The 20,573-nt window shown below is 35.1% G+C and overlaps 1 protein-coding gene and 1 non-coding gene across 3 annotated transcripts in view; one reads left to right on the forward strand and one right to left on the reverse strand.

Annotated features, from left to right (window-relative positions):
* The window catches only part of LOC110560706 (E3 SUMO-protein ligase RanBP2), a 53,014-nt gene that overhangs the window by 14,231 nt on the left and 18,210 nt on the right, over positions 1 to 20,573 (reverse strand). The window contains exons 10-21 of one of the 2 annotated variants that reach the window (XM_021656716.2): positions 19,098 to 19,279; positions 18,839 to 19,014; positions 18,573 to 18,696; positions 17,694 to 17,855; positions 17,333 to 17,470; positions 17,106 to 17,252; positions 15,550 to 15,729; positions 15,374 to 15,457; positions 12,654 to 12,789; positions 8,285 to 8,379; positions 2,685 to 7,476; positions 113 to 283 (exon numbers count right to left, since the gene is read on the reverse strand). In XM_021656716.2, coding sequence (XP_021512391.1) covers positions 113 to 283; positions 2,685 to 7,476; positions 8,285 to 8,379; positions 12,654 to 12,789; positions 15,374 to 15,457; positions 15,550 to 15,729; positions 17,106 to 17,252; positions 17,333 to 17,470; positions 17,694 to 17,855; positions 18,573 to 18,696; positions 18,839 to 19,014; positions 19,098 to 19,279 — 6,387 coding nt within the window. The remainder of the gene's footprint in view (positions 1 to 112; positions 284 to 2,684; positions 7,477 to 8,284; positions 8,380 to 12,653; positions 12,790 to 15,373; positions 15,458 to 15,549; positions 15,730 to 17,105; positions 17,253 to 17,332; positions 17,471 to 17,693; positions 17,856 to 18,572; positions 18,697 to 18,838; positions 19,015 to 19,097; positions 19,280 to 20,573) is intronic. The other variant, XM_060369561.1, reaches the window with a different exon arrangement.
* On the forward strand, positions 18,003 to 18,108 carry LOC132648427 (U6 spliceosomal RNA). The gene has a single exon (XR_009586829.1). It is a non-coding gene; the product is annotated as a U6 spliceosomal RNA (small nuclear RNA).

Here is a 20,573-nt window from a genome sequence, read left to right on the forward strand (position 1 = left end):
TAATTAAACTATACTTCGGTTACTAAGATTACCAGGAGTGATTTTCAATTAACAAAATGTATTTCGGTTACTAAGATTACCAGGAGTGATTTTCAATTAACAAAAAACTTACCATCATCCTCTTCTTCACTAACATAATCTGGCCTATTCTTGTAACAAAAGAAAGTAGGAGGAAGCAGAAGTTTGTCTGCAAGGGCTTTCTGCTCAGGAGTGGGAGTGAGTTCATACACAATGAGAACATCACTATCTGAGGGAGGATCTTCAGGTTTATTCTTCTCTTGTGCTGCAACCAAGTTAAAACAACTGATAAGACAAAATAAACAGCCTAACTAAAACAAACAACATGAAACTTATCTATACGTTAAAAATAGCACACCAATAAAATAAAAACACATACTTTGGAACAAAGTTCTACAATGATCATGAATTATATTACAAGCCTGGTTTCATGTCCTATTAAAAATTCTTAGAGAATACAAAGTTTTAAAAAAATCTTTTTACTAGTCACTGAAGTTACTAATTTCTGTAATCTAAAAAGTGTTGCTATAACCACACTCCATACACTGAACAGTAATTCAGCAAAGTATCCATGCATTTGCAACTGAAAACAGTCTCCAGTATAATCCAACACAAATATTAGTATACCCAGAGCCAACCTTCATTAGTTCCTATAAAGAAAGCAAACAACTTTTAATTGCAAAGGATACATTCTTTTTTTATGCCAAGCCATTCAAATCCAGTGGACATGCTCAGATTTCTAGTACATCTTAGTTTGACTCAGCCACTTTTAAAATGTAAGGGAGTCACATGTGGGTAAGCTACCATACTGAACACAGCAATTTTAGAGGATGACAGGTGATAGCATTATATCCATTTTTTTGCAAATTTACAAGTGTGAAACTAGATAAAATTAAATAATCATTCTTCAGTCATACTTTACATTATAAAGACAATTTCTGTGCCTAAAACATCCCACGTACTACTCCCAGCAAATGAAAAGACAAAAATTCAGAAAAAAAGAAACTCTATATAAGAAGTCTGTTCTGATATATTAAAAATCTCTAATTTATAGGTACTGATAAACCAGTTGTCTTAAACCAGTCACGAAATATGCATGTGACAGTAACTACAAGGGAAACATCCTCTAAACTTGCCATGTACAATATGGTAGCCTATCCACACGTGACTTCCTTATACTTGAAAGAGGGTAAGTCAAACTAAGATGTACCAGAAGTAGTATAAGCATACACACTGGATTCAAATGGCTTAGCATAATATAGAAAATATTTTAGCTTTTGTTCAGCTTTTTTTAAACCTGACTAATGTAGAAAAATTTTGTGCATACATATTCAATTGAATAATTATTAAAACTGATTTTCTTTTTGCCACCTATTTCTTGTGTTTCATTTTCTATGTTGCTCTCAGAATACTTTAGATACACAGATCATACTTTCTTTCTACTGGATGGCATTCCTGAAGAAAACTGGTATTCATACTTCTGTAAGGTCAAGATGAATTACTGGATATATTCCCCTCATTTGCTCTTAATGGGCTTCTACAAATTCTGCATACTAAGTCAAGAAGCATCACTTACTTCTATAAACATCTGCACTACATAAGGAACATGAGTTATAGAACGATAGCTGCTAAAAATGAAGTCTACTTTCAAATATAGTTTCGAAACTCTAAATAGATACTCATTATATACATTCAACAGCCATCATATCTGACTACTGGCAGACAGTAGTGGCTAAAGCCAAATGTTAAAAAAAACAGGTCTTCATTAAACAGTTAAAAAGGATAAATGAAGCAATGAGACAGATATTAAGCAGAGCTTACATTATAAAGCAAAAAAAAAAAAAAAATGAAGCAAAGAGAGCACAAAAGCACAGAGATAGCATCCAGGTATGGTTTTAAAAATAATATTAAAGGCTGTTACTCCACCACTCAAAAAGTATGTTTTGTCATTCTTTAACATGCACACTGCAACATTATATACTTCAATTCATACAGCCACAATTACTTGGCTAAGTACTACCAGCTAGTTGTCACCTCACAGTGAGAATGCTAGCTCTATACCTTTGCTCTCAGCTTGTGAGGTAGGAATGCTGGTCCAAAAGGCCATTGGATTAGATTTAAAAAGGCTAAAATTAAATCCTAGGAAAATAAAGAATATTTCACCTTTTAACATCTTGTGAAACAAAATGAATGACTTAAAAATTCACAACTTTCAATTTATACCAATCTGGTTGTCTTACATATTCATTTATGCACAAGGTTTCTTTCTTTGCTGATTGAATCAAAGAGGTGGCAATACTAACTCATATAACATATTGCAACTTTCGATAACACATGCTTCAAGTAATTTTTAAAATAAAACACTGAAGAAACAACATCTGAAAGACTCTAATACTCATGACTCAAGTACATGAGATTCTGTACTGTACTAGGTTCTTCAGCTTTATGTGTGTCTCTCCAGTTACCGAAATGAATCTCTTATAATCTATCAGTTTGAATACTCCAAAGGTAAACTTACTTAAGGGCTAATCTCGTCTCTTCAAATACTTTTGAAGGTTTACAAACTAGTGTTTATGATACAACTTTGACTAAAATATGAGTTTCCTTAAAGAGTCAAAGGTACACATAAAAAAAAATCTGCTTAACTGTAAAGACTAAGTACATACCCATTCCTGGTGTTTTAAATGTAGAATTAGTTGAAGAGTCCTCTTTTGGAAATGCAGTAAGATTTTTGGCTTTGCCATCTGAAGATTGTCCGATGTCAGAGTTCTGTGGCAGTTCACATTTGTCAGGTTCTACTTTTCCTTCAGATGCACTCTGGACTACTGAAGTAATTTCACTATTGCTATTTTTCAAAGGTGTATTGAAACTAAATCCAAACAAAGATCCAGTGGCTGAACTGTTGCCAAATGCAAATGGCTTTGATTTTTCACTACTAAAAATGCTTTTAACAGACTCTGAGCCAAACACAAACTTTGGAGGAGAAACTACTGCTTTTGGTGTTGTTTCAGAGGTACTACATGTTTCTCTAGCTTCTAAAGTTGTATCTATTAGCTCATCTCCCCGAGTTAAATCTGTCCTTTCTCTTGTGGTTTCTTCTAATACAGCTACAGCAATTTTGCCACATGGTGACTCTCTAGGAGTGCTCAAATGAGAAACATGAGGTGTTATCAAATAATCTTTTTCTTGGGCTGTTTTTGCTTCATCAAAAATTTTCTTAAATGAGTCTGCAACATCTTGTAGTTTAAAACGAACAGCTAAATGTTCTATTTTTCTCTCTCCATCTGCAAAATCACAGGCAGTCCACACCCATACTCTTTCTGTCCCTTTCATATTTTGCAAAGTCATATCTGGAGTTATTCTGTGATTGGCACAAAGTTTTAATACCTGGTCCCTTCTCATCACTATGCGAACTTGCTTATTGTCATAATTCTGTAATATCTTTATATCACCAATGCCTCTTTCTTTCCATTGACCAACATCTTTATCATATCTGTAGAGTTTTGCTCTATGACTAAAAACAACTTGTTCATTTTCCTCACCACTGGATACTTCAACTAGATCAGGTAAGGGAACAACAGGTTCAAAATATTGTCCATCTCTCTCTTCTTCCTGAGTAACATCAGATTCTTCATCAGTGCCTACTGAAGTTCCACTTTGGTTCAATTTGGCAGGAGATTTAGATGGACTCAAAGCAGATTTAAAGCTGAAGTTAAATCCTGTAGTCGACTCACCAAATCGGAAGAGATTTTTCCGCACAGGGCTGCTTGCCAATGGAGAAGCATGAACTGAGCTGCTGCTGACACTGTCATCCAAGGCGTCTTCCCTTAAGTCATAGTTGTCCCACTCTAAGGTAGGCCCAGTGTTTTCAGGGTTTTGCTTGACCGTGGTGTCTGAAGCATTGGAAGCATCCGCACCTGAGCTTGTATTCTCTTCATCAGTGACCTTTACTTGATCATTTGTCAAAAATGTTTTGAAATCTTTCAGTCCGCTCTTCATCTCCTCAGCTCTCTGTATTAACTTAGCAGCCCTGCCAGTATCTACAAGTTTATGGGGTGTCTGAAGTGGAATATCTAACAGAAGTCGTTGACACTCCTCAAATTTCTGCTTGAATTCTTCAGCTAGCTCTGGTGTTTTAAACTTTGCAGCCAGCTGTTCTAGTTTGGCATCACCATCTGAGAAGTCACTAGCTAGCCACATCCACGCCCTATCTGACCCTGAGAGAGGCTTCAGGTTCATGGTAGTGGTTATCCAATGATTGGCACAAACTTTTAGGACTTGTTCTCTTCGCATAAGCATTCTTAGTTTACCGTTGACTTCATTTTTGAGAATTTTTAAGTTCCCCAAACCCCTTTCTTTCCACTGACTTATCTCAGCATCAAATCTAAATAATTTCACCCTTTGAGAATACAAAACTTTTTCATCTTCTTCTCCTGTTACAAGTTCCACTTTTTCAGGCATCTGCACCACTGGCTCAAAATGGATGTCATCACTGTCCTCAGTTTTATAGGCATCATCATCTTTCTCAAGATCAGAAGTATTTGCTTTCTCAGCCACTCTGCCACTTTGTGATGAGAATAATTTTTCTCCTGCACCTGAAAATCCCTTGAAATTAGGGTCTTTTTTGCCAAATTGAAATCCATCTCTTGAAGTTGACTTTGCAAGATCTGCAAAGGTGAAAGTACTGCTTGTCTGACCAAAGATCACACCATTATCATTCTTCTGACCACTAACATCATGAGCTTGGAAACTAGCATCACTTTCAAGATGTTTTTCACTCTTCTTTTCTTGATTTCCCTTTTCCTGAATGCCAAATTTAAACCCATCAGCAGATACAGGAATGGAGAAACTAAATCCATCCTTGATAGACTTAAATTCTGTATTAGAAGAACTCTGAAAGGCAAAGGAAGGTGTTTTTTCTTGATCCACATGGCCAAATTTAAATTTCTGCTCTGCAATGCCAAATTTAAAATTTTTTTCTGGAAAGTTACTTTTAAATTCTGTTCCTACTTGACTTCCTGCAGATTCATTTAACTGCGATTTTGAGCCCACTGTGAAAGCTGAAGGAGCTTCTACGACAGGCTTATGAGTTGGCTTGGAGGCATCACAAGCCGCACATTTTAGGGAAGAGCTCTCATTTTGTATGGAACAAACACTACACTCCCACTGTCCTTCCTTTTTGGTGAACAAGCCTTCAAATCCACTCTTTGGAGATTTGCTTGTCTCTGAAGAGGCAGGAGCTGCAACCGCAGATGTAGGCTGATTCTGTTTATTTGGATTCTGACAAGCAATGCATTGAGTAGCACTTGCTTCATTTTGGACTGAACACAAGCTGCAATCCCATTGTCCTTCCTTCTTGGCAAACATACCCTCAAATCCACTCCTGGGAGCCTTACTCATCTCTGAAGTACCAAACTTGAAAGAGGGAAGTGCTGGAACAGCAGTAGATGGACTTGGTTTAACAGGATTCTGACAAGCAACACATTTTACAGCATTTGCTTCATTTCTCACTGAGCACAAACTACAATCCCACTGTCCTTCTTTTTTAGCAAACATGTCCTCAAATCCACTCTTTGGAGTTTTACTTATATCTGAAGTACTAGCCTTAAAAGCAGGAGATGAAACAGAAGGCAGAGCCTGTTTTCCTGGGTTCTGACAAGCAACACATTTTGTAGAGCTTGCTTCATTTCGGACCAAACATATACTACAATCCCACTGTCCTTCCTTTTTAGAAAAAACAGATCTAAAGTCACTGTCAACAGACTTAGAAAGATCTCCCTGGCCAAATTTGAAAGAAGTTTGAACAAAGGAAGACCCATTTTTGTTAGCAGACTTTGTGTTCTGACATGCAATGCACCGAGACACAGTGGGTTCATTTCTTACTAAACAAACACTACAATCCCAATGACCTTCTTTATTTGAAGTCATCAATGCAAATCGATCTTGAGCATTTTCTGAGCCAGTTTTAGAAGCAAAGCCATTTTCAACTAATGGTGGACCTAGGAACTCTTTATTACTGGTTGGGTTTATATTTTGGCATGATACACATTTCTTAGCAGTTGCAGCATTCTTAAATGAACAGCTGTTACAATACCACCAAGACCCTTCCTTCTTTACAATCTGGAATTCAAAATTCAAGTTTCCACCATCAGATTTGCAAACATCCTTGTTATCCTGAGTTGCAGGTTCTTTTACAATTCTGAGAGTATGATTTGGTGCCGTAGACACATTTGTTCCAGACGTTTTTAAAATGTTCTGGGCCTCTTCAAATTTACACTTAAATAGTGCTGCTTCCTCAGGAGTTTTGAATCGAATTGCAAGCTGTTCTGGTTTTGGCAACTCATCTGCATAATCAAGGGCATGCCATACAAAAGATCTATCTGAGCCAGCATTTGGTGTCAGTTTCATATCTGGGCTAATGTAATGATTTGCACAAATCTTCAATACTTGTTCTCTTCTCATCAGAAGGCGAATTTTACCAGATGTTTTATGCCTTAGTATTTTTACATTGCCTATCCCACGTTCCTTCCATTCTTTGGATTCACCATCAAAACGGAACAACTTTGCACGATTGCAAAAGAATTCTTCTTCATCTTCCTCACCAGTTTTTACTTCTATCTTGTCAGGAAGAGGTACCACAGGCTCAAAGTGAGGGCCATCATCATCCTCATCCCCATGTGCACTACCTCCATCTGTTTCATGACTCTTATTTGCTAGCTCTGAAGCAGGTGTTGCAAATATGGACTTCCCTGAACCGTGAAAAGTAAACATATCATCACTTCGACGAAAACCAGAATTCTTCTGCTGATTTGGGGCCATGTTTTCTGTAAGTGTGATTCCAGACACATTTTTGCTTCCAAAATTGAATGTATTTCGAGACCCACTAGTTTGACCAGATAATGGTTTTGGGCCACTATAGCCATCTCCTTGCAAAGGTTTGTCTGAAGTCAGAAGACCCAAAAGACTTTCACTATTACTGTAAGCTGTTGAAGGAGGCTGGGTTACTACCTGTGGTGGTGAAAATGTAAAGTCACCATCATTCGATTTGAAATTTGAGTTAAATTTAAAGGGAGTCGGCTGTGTTGTATGTGCTGGTGGTGCCAAAGGTGGCCTTATTACTTCACCCGGCATGGGCTGAACAAAATTGGTTTTTCCAAATTCGATAACCTTTGATTCTGCTGACCTTGAAGCATGAGCTACAAGTGGAGGCTTTGTGAAATACCCTGGTTCTGGCAAAGGTGGATTTGTGCTTGTCTGTTGAACATTGTAATTAAAGTAGTCATCACCCCTGGGTGATATAATTCCTGTTGCAGGAGACTCAAAACGCAAGGGAGGACCATACATCTCCTGAGAGAACATACAAGCAGATGAACTTTGCACTGGTGGTGTGTGCATCTGTTGTGAATAGGCATAAATATGCTGTTGGGGTGGAAGCCTATTCATGCCATAAACTGGACCCTAAAAGAAAAGATTAAAAATACTTCATGGATTATCCATAAAACTATAAAGATCTACATACAACTCAACTCTCACAAGCCTCAAATTAGTATTATTGAGCAGACAGCAACAACATACACAGCACATGAAGAGACACCAATGGTGCTACAAAGACACCGAAATATATATTTGGCATGTGTTGATAACACAGCACCTTAGAAATATATACTTACAATGCCTAGGAAAAGTTTCTTCATTCACTAAACAATTACCAAAATGATGTTAGCAGTGAGGATAACTTAACTTTATTGAGTGTTTATTAATATATCAACTGGGCACTGTTCTAAACAGTTTATCTCATTTTAGGAGCCTCAAAAATGCTATTAATTGTAGTATTAGTTCATTTTAAAATAGGTGGCCTAAGAGGTAGAGATTAAAAAAAGTTGCCCACCGTCACAATAGGCAGAAAAACAGAAGTCTAAATGCACCCCCAGCTCTTTGTCCTTAAAGTCCTCATTTTCAATTACTGTCATAATTAATAGCCAGTTTGAGTTCATAGGATGGCGATACACCAGCCTAGCAAAGCAAGAATATAACTCCTATCAAAATAGAATAATACATGGACCAAAACTACGCAATCCTTCTGTATTTGAAATATTTCAAATGTTTCAATTTATTGTTAAAACACAAAAATAAGGTGACTAAGAAATGCCTGTATTGTCAAGGTCACGTAACTTCCAATACCGAACTATTCCTTTCAATTCCTTTAAAAGATACCTAAACATTTAAAATGTTAATAGTTATAAATGTGTAAGTTTTCCTTTGTTACCTTTGTGGGAGTAACATTAGCTGCTGGTCTGAGAAGATACTGGGAATTATATGCAGGTGATTGACTATAATATACTGAAGGGCCAGTAGTTGCAACTGAAAAAAAAAAGGAACAAACAAAAGAAAACAATGTTAAAAGTTCTATTCTACAGTTTAAAATACTATCTAGACAATTATAATATAAAGTAGGAATTAAAGAAAGTTTTGATTATTCTGGTCTTCACATTTCCACATATTAAAGTATATAATAAAGCAATTAACGAATTAAAAAGCTCAAAAAATCTGTTAAGTATCATAAATATTAATAATAATAATAAAAGAACAGTGTTATGGTCAACAAGAACAAGTACTTAACAAACACCCCAGAGCAGGGCAGAGTGGCACATGACATTTGATCCCAAAAAAGGCAGAAGAAAGTTCCAGTCAAAGCTACATAGTGAGAGATCTTCTTCAAAAGAAAACAAAGAAAGTAAATGGTCCATCTAAGATTAACAGGATCTGAGCACAGAACTGCTCAACATTAGAAATAAAATAGTCACAAAAGATTTAGTAACCTAAATGCACCTGATGGCCTAAAGTTTAAAAGAGGCCTTGAAAATCTAAAGGATGACAGGGTTTTAGAGTATGAACTCAAATTATTACTGAAATTTTCAAGCTTAAAATGACCTAATACAATCACAAAAGAAATCTCACAATAAGCATATATGGCCAACTACATGGCTCAGCATGTAAAGGTAGTTACAACACAAACCTAGCAGTGTTTGACTTTCATTTCTAGAACACACGTAAAGGTAGAAAGTTGTCCTCTGACCTCTACACATGCTGTGGCATGTACATACATACAGACATACAGAAATAATACATTAAAATTTGAAATCAGCAAATAACATAAAATTTGTTCTTTGGCTTAAAGCACATGTGTGCACACATGCATACATACAAATACAGATATATAAACTATATACTTTATCTGTCCTTTGAGGTTTATCAGAAAATGAAACTATCAAAAGACACTTTTATAATGGCAAAACCTATAATGGTATACTCAATCTATTTTATGATGGTTTTACCAGAACTAAAAACCAAAAGACCTTCCATACTGTATATGAAGTAAAAAACTGGAAACGTGAACAAGTAATTCTGAAAAAGCAGTAAAAAGTATAGAAGGAAATTAAGTACTCCCAAGTTTGAATCTAAAAAGCTAATGGAATGCACTGATGGAGATGGTAATTGTAGAACTACCCCAAAGAGGAAACAGGCATAGAAATTACAAGTTGATAGCTATGAGACAAAAATCTGAAAAATGTACAGATAAGGGGCTGGACACATGGCATAACAGCCACACTTGCTACTCTTGCAGCAGAGCATCCACATGATAGCTCACAACTGCCACAGGCATTGCATGCCTACAGCACACACACACATGCATGCAGGCAAAACATTCATATATATTATATAAATAACACAGAAGAAATGTAAGTAAAATAGGAGAAATCAGGTGAAATAGATGCCTAAAAACTCTAAAAATGTATCTAAGCATTATTCTAGAGTATCACAAACTAGAAACATTAAAAAATAAAGAATATTGGCTGTATTTGCAGATGAGGAAATACCATGCAGTTTTTTATTGTTGGTTTTTCAAGACAGGGTTTTCTCTGTGTAACCTTGGCTGTCCAAGAATCATTTTATAGACCAGGCTAGCCTCGAACACAGAGATCCACCTGCCTCTGCCTTCCTGAATGCAGGGATTAAAGGCGTATGCTATGCCCAGCCCAAAAACAGTGTTTTCAAAGATTATTTTAAAATGCTCCAAAGTTAAAGTAACATTTAAAAAGCAGGCTAACTTATATAAATAATTAATAGTAACAATTTCATAAAATCATTTTATGTATACAAAAAGAATGGTCAAAAGGAAAATGCTCCAAAATGTTAAGACTATGTGTTTAGGGGCTAGAGAGATGGGTCTTCAGATAAGAACACTGATTGCCCTTCCAGAAACACCAGGTTGAATTCCCTGCATCCACATGATAGATCATAATTATAACTCCAGTTCCAGAGGATCCAACATCATCTTCTGGCCTCATGTACTAGGCACATGCACAACACAGACATACATGCAGACAAAACACCCAGTGCATGAAACAAACAAACAAATTTAAAGACTGTGTTTTTAAAGGATAGCTTTTAGTTTTCTTTACATTGTTCAGAATTTCCAAGGATGTTTATTTCTTTATCTTTATCTTCATTTTTAAAAGACAAGAACTCATCATCTATGAACACAGATGGAAAATAAGCTGCCAATAAGTTTATGACCCTGTCAACAAGCAAATGAAATTTTTCTTCACTATAAAACAAGGATGTACTTGCCAGTTATCACAATTCCTTGCCATTACAAGAATGAGAGGATATGAATATTGTTTATATGCTTATATGACACCAAAAGGATCCTTTTTGCCTTTACACAGAAGAACTGGAAATAGTAACCAAAGAAATGCTAAAGTACCCACCGCACACAAGCACTAACCAACTCTACAGGTTGTCAGCCTGTTCTCCCCTAATTGCCCTGCAGACGATGCCCAGGGGTTTTAAGCAAGCAATATCTGACTACGCTCTAAACATATACTTATCTGTGTAAGATATGACACTTAAAATTTAACTTCACAAAACTCTGCTAACACTTAGAATCACTGTAAGAAGAGATCAGAGTAAGTTTCTTAAATGTGGCTCTATGAACCAGAACACAAATGTGCTTTTTTAAACCAGATCTCATTCTAACCTTCCTGATTTGAAAGCAAGTAGAAAACAGCATGCATTTCAGGGAATAGTGGCTCCACACCTTCAACCCACCCTTCAAAAAAAGACAGGAGGATCATTTTAAGTTTGAAGGCAGTTGAGCTACATCATGGGTTCTAATCTAGCCTGGGCTACAAAGATGCTATAAAAACAAAAGAACAAAATAATCAATATATTTATTGATACTAGTTAAGTATCTCTTGCCCAAAATTTTTGGTGCCAAAGGTGTGTTTCAGGTTTCAGAATAGTTGCATATACATAAAAATGTCTTAAGAATAGAAAGTAAATAACACTAAATTCATTCATGTTTCATAAATTCATCCTGAAGTTCTGTGGATTTGTTTCTGAGACAGGGCCTTACTATGGAGGCCAAACTGGCTTAGACTTATGATCTTCCTGCCCCAGCATCTTGAGCACTGGATTACAAGCATGTCTGCCATCGTACCCTGCCTGACAATTTCACACAGCATTGTCAGTGAATCTATATTTTGAGAGCAACCTGTTATATTAGTGTATGGTATAGGATATTTTCACTATGACACTTCTATTAGTAACTAGCTGTATAGTAAGTAATAATGGATAAACTAACCCCTCTAAAGCTATTTCTTCATCTATAAAACTGAGTTACCAAAAGTATTTACATCCTGTTACTATGTTAAAATTACATACAAAATGTATTTTTGCAATCAACCCACAATAAACACTATTAGTAACCTTAGCTCATAAGTGTTTACTAAACTACTAGCACATACATAAATGCTCATAATAATTATGTGAAGTAAGTATCATTCTCCATATTTTAGGGGTTAAATTATATAGTTAAAATGTGAAAAAGAAAAACTTATTATGGAGCTCATGCCTATAATCTCAGCATTTTGGAGGAAGATGCAGGTGAATGAATTTCTATAAATAGTTAAGAGAAAGATATAGATATAGACTGATATGATAAATACATACACACACACACACACACATATACATGATAGATACATAAATAGGTAAACTATATAGTTAATAAAGAGCAAGAGAACTCATTATGAGTTTTCCTGTAAATTATCATGTTTCAAAAAGAGCTGGAGAGATGACTGAAATTAAAGGGTAGGCTCACAATCAAAATAAATGAATTAACTTCTTGTCTCTCTAAATAGCATCAAAATAATTCAAGAGGTCTAAGTTTTTATTAGGTACCTCTTAGTATGTAACTACACTGGTTAACATGTTTCAACTTATGAAACATTTCACAGTTAGCTTAATGTAAGTAAATAGACATAAGTAAAAAGATTTAGCGTTAATGTATTTAGATTTAGTTAAGATTTGTTTTGTTTCTTATTGAATTTCTAAAATTTTCAGTATATCAAATACAGTATTTTGGCAAAAATGTAAGTAGACATGTTAAGCACAGAGAAGTTAAATTCACAAGTTACCTATTTAAATGGGGGAGGACTGAGCTGGGGCAGAACACCTATCTAGCAAGCACAAGACTCCAAATTTGTCTCAGTAATACAAAAAAGGGAAAAAAAAATTTTAAAGAAGTATTATTTTATTGGAATCTAGGGGTTGCTCAGCTGCCAGCTCACCAGTTAGTGGAGCTCCGTGAAAAGTTTGTGACCCCTGATATCCATCAGGACCTGGGTCTTGTCCATAATGTTCTGAAGGCCAACGATGCGCGGATGCAGAGTTATTGCTATTCAGCTTCAATTCCTGCATTTCTTTCTATTAAAAAAAAAAAAGGAATGTAAAACATTTAATTACATAATGCTAGAAAGTCTCAGCAAACACTTAACAAATATTTTAGACTTAAGTGCTTGGTGGTATCTTTTAGACTATACTTTCCACTGGAACCTGAATGCTGAGAACATGACTAATTAATTTGTTAAAAATCTGTCTACTTGTCCACTTTAACTGTACCCCAAAGAACTCTCTAAATCTCACTCCACTTCCATTCCATACTTACTTAGATTAATCTTCATAAAATTTAGTCCCCCAAAACACTTAACCACTCAAAAAATTAAGACCTACAAATGAAACTTCTTTTCCTGACAATCACAAGCACTTTGAGCTATCTACTCAGCTTATTAGGTTTTCTCCTCACACTGATAAATTTTCCTGATTGTTTGGACTACTCAACACTGAAAATCATTTCTTAACCACATGGGAGGTAGCTAATTTCCAAGGTAATGACAAATTACTCAGCAGCAACTGAAAACAGTATCTGCTCAGAATTTATCATGTATACATTCTTAGTCATACCATGTTGTTAGTAAACAACATAACTCATATCTCAAATAGACAGATCATAGATATAGACAGATAGATGCAGGAAAAGATAGAACTGATATCTGATCCAGATCAGACTTCAAAATGTTTTTATACCAACTCTCTCCTGCCAGACGAGATGGCAGACACACTACTGCTTTTTTTTTTTCTTTTTCTTTTCTGCAAATCAGTATTTCCTAGTGTAGCCTTGGCTGTCCTAGACTTGCTTAGTAGACCAGATGACGTGTCAATTTTGAACCAGCTTCAAAATTCTCTGCCTAGGCATCCAAACAAATGAAATCAGAAAAAAAAAAAACCTAGTATACCTGCTTTCTCGTTCTAAAGTGCTTCATTTGGAATTATAGCTCACACACATAATCCCAGCACAAGGGAAAGTTAGGCAGGAAAACTGCCACAAGTTTCAGGCCTTTTTGTACTATAAAAATGTCTCAAACACATAAACAAATAAATACAAGTGTTTCAAATATCTCCTTACCTCAATTTTCAAGTTAAAAATAGTTCCCACTCATCTACCTCTTCAATTCTGCCTAGATTCTGTACATCCATATGTAAAAAACTATAAGAAATGATGGGGTATCTGACCCATAGTTCTAACCGTGATCTACAATAATCATTAATATTAAAAGTACTGAGGAGATGACTTGTTCCATAAAGTGACTGCTGTATAAGCATGAAGATCTGAGTTCAGACTCTGGTGTCCACATAAAAGCTGGGTTTGGTGGTATGAACCAAAACTCCTAGAGAATTCCCTAGAGCTCACTGGCCAATAAATCTACCCAACTGGTAAATTCCACCTACAATGAGAATAAGACAAAGTAGAAATTAACAGAAAACATAACCACCTGCATGTATATATATTCTTAAAAGTACTTTTTAAAAAACCAGAAAATATGATAACTGGTTTCAACAATTCTCAAACTTTACAAAAAAAAAAAAAAAGAAAAAAGATAAAAAGAAATCAATTTGTCCAAAACAGTAACTAGACTCAAAACTCAGTGTAGCACCCAGTCTTCCAGGCTCACAAAATAATGTTCCACTACATTTCCACAGAAAACAATGCTGAATGACTGAAACCTGCATGTTGAAAGAAACTTTAATGTGTTATCATGATTTATTTAACAAAAACTAATTGTACAAATTCAAAACTTCATTATTTAACCAGTTTTCAAAACCAAACACTGCTGGATCATACATACCATAATAATCACCACCTAGCAAAATCTACTTAGTATATATAGTATTAGGTATAGGAATAATTTAGTTCTTGGCCAAAAAGGATGAAAAAAAAATCTGTATTTATAATTCTAAAATAAAAACCCGTTAAATGCTACACTATCGTTAAGCCAGTCATATTAAAAGTATTTAAACAGAAAAACAAGCTCAGACAACTTTTCAATTCCTAATGATAAACTTGACATACTTTATCAATAGCCATGATGAGAAATAAATAAACAGAAAAAGGTATGATAGTGCGTAGTAGTACAAGTTACTCATACGTGGATAACAGGAACCGTATGTTTTAGGTAAAATGTTTTATCTTAAAAGTTTCACATATCTTGGGAGAGAATGAGGGAGGAGTCTACAGCTGGGATACAAAGTGAATAAAATATAATTAATGTAAAAAAATTTAATTAAAAAAGTTTCACATCTCGTGGAAAAAGATGTTTAAGTAATTTAGAAAATATGGCTAAGAGTCAACAGATCTAATGCAAAACGATATACAACTGATTCTATAGGGTATAGCAAGAGCACATTTTGATAAACTGTAAGAAAACAATAAAAACAAAAAAGAAAAAAAAGGAAAAACTGGACATTGTGGCACACGCCTTTAATTTTAGCACTAAGGAGAGACAGAAGCAGAAGCAGGTGGATTTCTGAGTTCAATATCAGACTGGTCTTCAAAGCAAGCTCCAGGAGAGCCAGGGCTACACAGAAAACTATCTTGAAAAACCAAAGAAAGGAAATGATTAGAGAAAGAATATTAGCATAAGAGTTCCATTTAGCCAAATGAAGTGGTTACCTTAATGGCCTCTACTTGCTGGCAGATCATTTTCAGTAAAGAATTTTGATCTTCTGCCCATCGAGGAGGAGTTTTTGGAGAATACTAAAATATAAACATATACACAAATGTTAAAAATGTTTATAACATTTAGGAAAAACTGTCACAGTGCAATAACTTGTTTCTTTCCTACTTGCCTTGTAACTTTTACTTGGTGATAGAGAGTATTTGGTAGGAGATGGTGTAGAATGTTTTATCTCTGAATCTGTACTTCGCAAGCAACCATTTTTATAAAGAGTACCTCCTTCACTGTAGTCTTCAAGTTCCTGCATAACTGAGTTCAGCATCTCTTTTACAGACTCAAGGGGAACGGGCAACTGAAAATAAAAGGCTTTAGTTTGCAAAAAAAAAAAAAAAAAAAAAAAAAGAAAAGAAAAGAAAAGAAAAACAAAACAAAAAAAAATCCAAAATAACTTACAAATAAAGGCCTCTATTTTATTAAATTATTCACATTTTTCTCACTTCTTTATTTGAGATAGGATCTTAATTTGTAGACCAGGGTATCAGCCTTTCAAGTGTGAAGACTACCAGGACATTTTAGCAAACATTTTACTGTAACTTATACATATAAAAGCATTATAAAATCTGAAGTCTAAGTTGTTTCTATTATCTTAAGCCACAGTAATAAAGAAAAGTAAACTCAAGAAACTCCTAAGTTACCCATTCTTACCATTACCATTCTCCTAAGTTACCCATAAACAGTTACCCATTCTTCTAAGATATTTTGAAATAGAGTGAAATACAGATGCAGAAATACACCAGATGATATAATCGTAATCTAAGAGCAGCAATACAGTTAATAAATGAAATTCTCAAAAGGCAGGCTAAACATAAAACCAGTATGAATGTGAAACTGCTGAAAGCTAGTCCACAGGAAATAAGAAAAAAAAAATCTGATTTCACGTCAAAAAAATTCGTTAAGAACTAGTCCTTGGGGCTAGAAAGATAGCTCAGTGGTTAAGCGCACCATCTGCTCTTTCAAAGGACGGGTTCGATTCCTAGCACCCACATGGCAGCTCACAACTGTCTGTAATGCCCATTTCAAGGGCTCTGACACCTTCACACTAATGCACATAAAATAAAAATTAAATAAAAATTTAAAAGCTGTATTAAAAAAGAGAACTAGTCCTCACTAGTTCATGCTCATTTTGATTACATGACAAAATGACAAAACTATTTATCTTAGAAACCAGTACGTACCTAAAATACCACACTTTTATGTTTTTGTTTGTATATGTGTGCACGTGCGCATGTGTGGTATAGATATTTATGTGCATGGCAGGAATATGAGCACATGTTTGCATGTGGAAGACAGAATTTTTCCTTGATCACTCTCCACCTTATATACGGAACCATGGTCTCTCGCTGAACCTAGAACTTGAGTAGCCTAACTAGAAAGCTTACTCAAGGGATCTCCTGTCATGGCTTCCTGAGTACTGGAATGATAGGTGGGTGGTTATGACCACCCTCACCCTTGCACAGCAATCTCCCCAGCCCCAACTGCCAATTTCTGTTGTTCTTTCAAGATATACCAAACCTAAGATAAAGAGACTAAACATTCATACACATTTACTACACAAAGATCCCTGATACATCTACCATAAGAAATACTGAGAGATTTCAGAGCTGCCAAAATATAAAACCTGAGCACTTATCAACAATACTGAACTTCAGACAACAGCCAGCAACTTACTTTCTGAACCACAGAAATATTTGAATCACTGTCATCTAAAATCTTTATCAGGTAGTCCCTAGTCTTTCTCAGATAATTTTTGCATTCTTCCTGTTCTTCAGGAGATAGGGCATCATTTTCAATGTCTTCTGCTTTCCTGTGAAAAATCTACACAAAATACAATTAGATTTTTAAAGCAAGCAAGCAAGCAAACAAACAAAACTCAGTTCAATTTTCACATCACTTACCAGTGCAAGATTCCAATAAGAAACAACATTTTTAATAGATTCAAAAGCAGTCACGGCATCTTCTATATTTCCATTAACAGCATCCAATATAGCAAAAGTTATGTGTGCATCTTCTTCATATTCACCAATTTCAGATGCCTAAGTATGTTTAATAACTGTTAGTAAAACTGCTTAAAACACAAAATTTCAAAGATTGTATTTTATCTAAAGAAAATTAACATTTCATTACAGTAATAATTTTTGTCAGTTACATGATTTAGAAGAAACACTTTCATAAAATATCAAGACAATTTGCTTACGTAGTAATTTTTATATATGTATAGAGTATATATGCAATCAATTCATTAGCATTCACTATTACCTGAATGTCCACACTATGAAAATGTTTGAACAGGGGATCGATAGGCTCAGGAATACTATTCTTCTTTCTGATCATCTTGAACAATGGTAAAACTTTCCTCCAATAATGAACACTTCTGCCTATGTATTCCCGTTGATCATAAAAGGAATTAAGACTGCTGCCCTAAAATAAAAAGTAAGAAGTCCACAACTTTATAAATAGTTTAAAGAAACTGAAAAAAATTTCAAATCAAAATTAAATGGAATAAAAGAAAAGTTATTAACTGCCTCTACTAATGAGGCAGCCCAATCTATTTTTAAAAGTTGCCATGTGCTCACTTTGGCAGCACATATACTAAAATTGGAATGATACAGAGAAGATTAGCATGGCCCCTGCGCAAGGATGACACAAAATTCGTGAAGCGTTCCACACTTTTAAAGTGAATAAACTGTAATTAATAAAATTAAAAATAAAATATATCTTTAAAAAAAGTTGCTATTTTTAAGGTGGGTATGGTGACTCACAACTGTAATCTTAATACTTGGGATGAAGAGGCAAGTGGGTTGGTATATGTTCAAGGTCATCCTTGGCCACCTGAGGTTCAAGAACACCCCAGGCTAAAGACCACCCCAGGCTATGTGAATTTCCTCTATAATTCAACCCCCTGCAAAAAAAAAAAAAAAAAAAAAAAAAACTGTCATTTTTAGATAACCAAATTCTGACCCTGAAAGTAACACTTTGGTCAAATAGCTAAACATCTATATCTAATCTGATATGTAGTGCATACTAGTACTAGTATTTTTACTAATTGCTTCTGTGTAAATGCATTAAATTTATTATGGAAAAACTTTTGTTTAAGGCAATGTTCTTTAAAAAAAATTCAGACTTCAATTAACTCACTGTTTTCTGAAGACATTGTGCCCAATGCACAAGTAGAGCAGGTTGAAGGCCGTGCTTGTCCTGGCCTCTCAGAGTGTTTATTTCACGCTGAACTAGAAGTCGCAATTTTGCTGAGGTTCCAGGTCTAAAAAAGTTTAATAGAATTACTTTAAAGAAATGCAGTTCAACACTTACATATATGTTAACTTTAAACCTTCACATGAGAATTAAACCCCTAATAAAGCCCAGGTCATAAGCTAAAGGATTATTACTGGTTTACTACTTACACTGCCTTCCTATGAATCAGAGTACAAACAGCATCCCACCAGGACTTCTGTCTTTCTGTACAAAGCTGTCTGCACACAGGAAATGGCAAACACAGTGGCTGATAGAAAGTGTGGTGAGAATTACATTTCTCCTTTAATTGTAAGTGACTGGTATATATAACTCCAAGCAAGAACACCTGGTTTGTTTAAAAAAAAAAAAAATTTAGAAAAACAAATTATGAAGACTCAAAATATGTAATTAATTATAATGATTGCTTACTTCAAGATCTAAAATGCATATTGATTCTGGTGCATTTGTTTCAAGCCTCGAAGTTTCCTGAGGCAAATGGTGGAAGAGCTGTTTTAGCCATTTTCTAATTGCTGGTAAAGCAGGCAATGAATTCCATTGTAAGCCAAGCCAGGTAAGATGCTGAAGACTACCATTATGTGCTCGAACAGCACCTGAAACAGAAGTGACCATGTATGGTTGGTACATTGTCTCTGGGTCTATAATTTACCAAAATAAAGAATTAAACTAACATAAAATTTAATTACAAAACTGCTTTTTTTGTTTCAAAACTGAGAAACAGAAAAGCAAAAATTTCACATTTTTATTTCATGTACTCATACTTTATAAATTTTGTTTTTCTTTGTTTTTCTTTTCAAGGCAGAGTTCTCTGTGTAGCCCTGTGGGTCCTGGAATTCATTCCATGGCTTTGAACTCAAGAGATCAATCTGCCCTGCCTCTTAAGTGCTGGGATTAAAGGCATGTGCCACAACATCCAGCCATACTTTATGAATTTTTTAAACAGGTGTAAATGAGAAAGTTTTTTCTAGGCCATCTGAAAAGACTCTTCAAGAAATAAATAAGAGAGAGAGAGAAAAAAAAAAAAAACTAAACTTAAAAGATAAACAATAAAATCCAAGCACTCAGGAGGCAGAAGTGGAGGCAGAGGCAGGCCAGCCTGGTCTACAAAGCGGAGTTCCATGACAGCCAGGGCTACCCAGAAAAACTGTCTCAAAAACCAACCAACCAAAAACAAAAAATAAAACAAATCCAACAGAAAACAATAATGCCTACTTTGCAAACATTTTTCAAAAGATTTTCCTTTCAATAAGGAGTCATTAAATAACAATGGTATATTGTTCTATTAACTAATGAGCATAATAAAAAAACGTTTTCTTCTACAAAAGTTTTAATACTGAAAAGCTAATGGGCTCCTGGAAGTAAAAAAGCCCAACTTTTCTAGAAATGCTAGCATTTTGGCAATCTGCAAGAAACAGGTAGTGCTTCTCTGTCTCTGTAGTTTCATTTTAAAAAATGAATTCTAAAACATGTACTGTCTATCAATGAAGTTCTCTCACACTCTTCCCTTTTGTGATCATCACTGCCCATCTGAAAGGATGAAGTAGTTCAGGTTGTACAAGGACACTAAAAAGGTCAGCAGACTGGCAAAGTGGTCCAAGTTTACAGGAATAAGGTCATCTTCATTGAGCAAGAAAAGGCTAATGGCACACCTGTCAAAACAGGCATTCACCCCAGCAGGTGGCTGTCACTGAACTAAAGCAGAACAAAAAACATAAAAAAACCTAGAACATAAAGCCAATTCTCACTAAATAGAAAAGAACAAGGCCAAACACAAGGAAGAAAACAACTGAGAAGGTGCAAGAATATAAGAATCAATCTTACATGCAACTTTCATTAAAACCTGGTTAAATGAGGCCAGGCATGGTAGGGTACACTTTTAATCCCAGC

The sequence above is a fragment of the Meriones unguiculatus genome, chromosome 16, assembly GCF_030254825.1.
Source record: "Meriones unguiculatus strain TT.TT164.6M chromosome 16, Bangor_MerUng_6.1, whole genome shotgun sequence".
Classification (NCBI taxonomy): Eukaryota; Metazoa; Chordata; class Mammalia; order Rodentia; family Muridae; genus Meriones; species Meriones unguiculatus.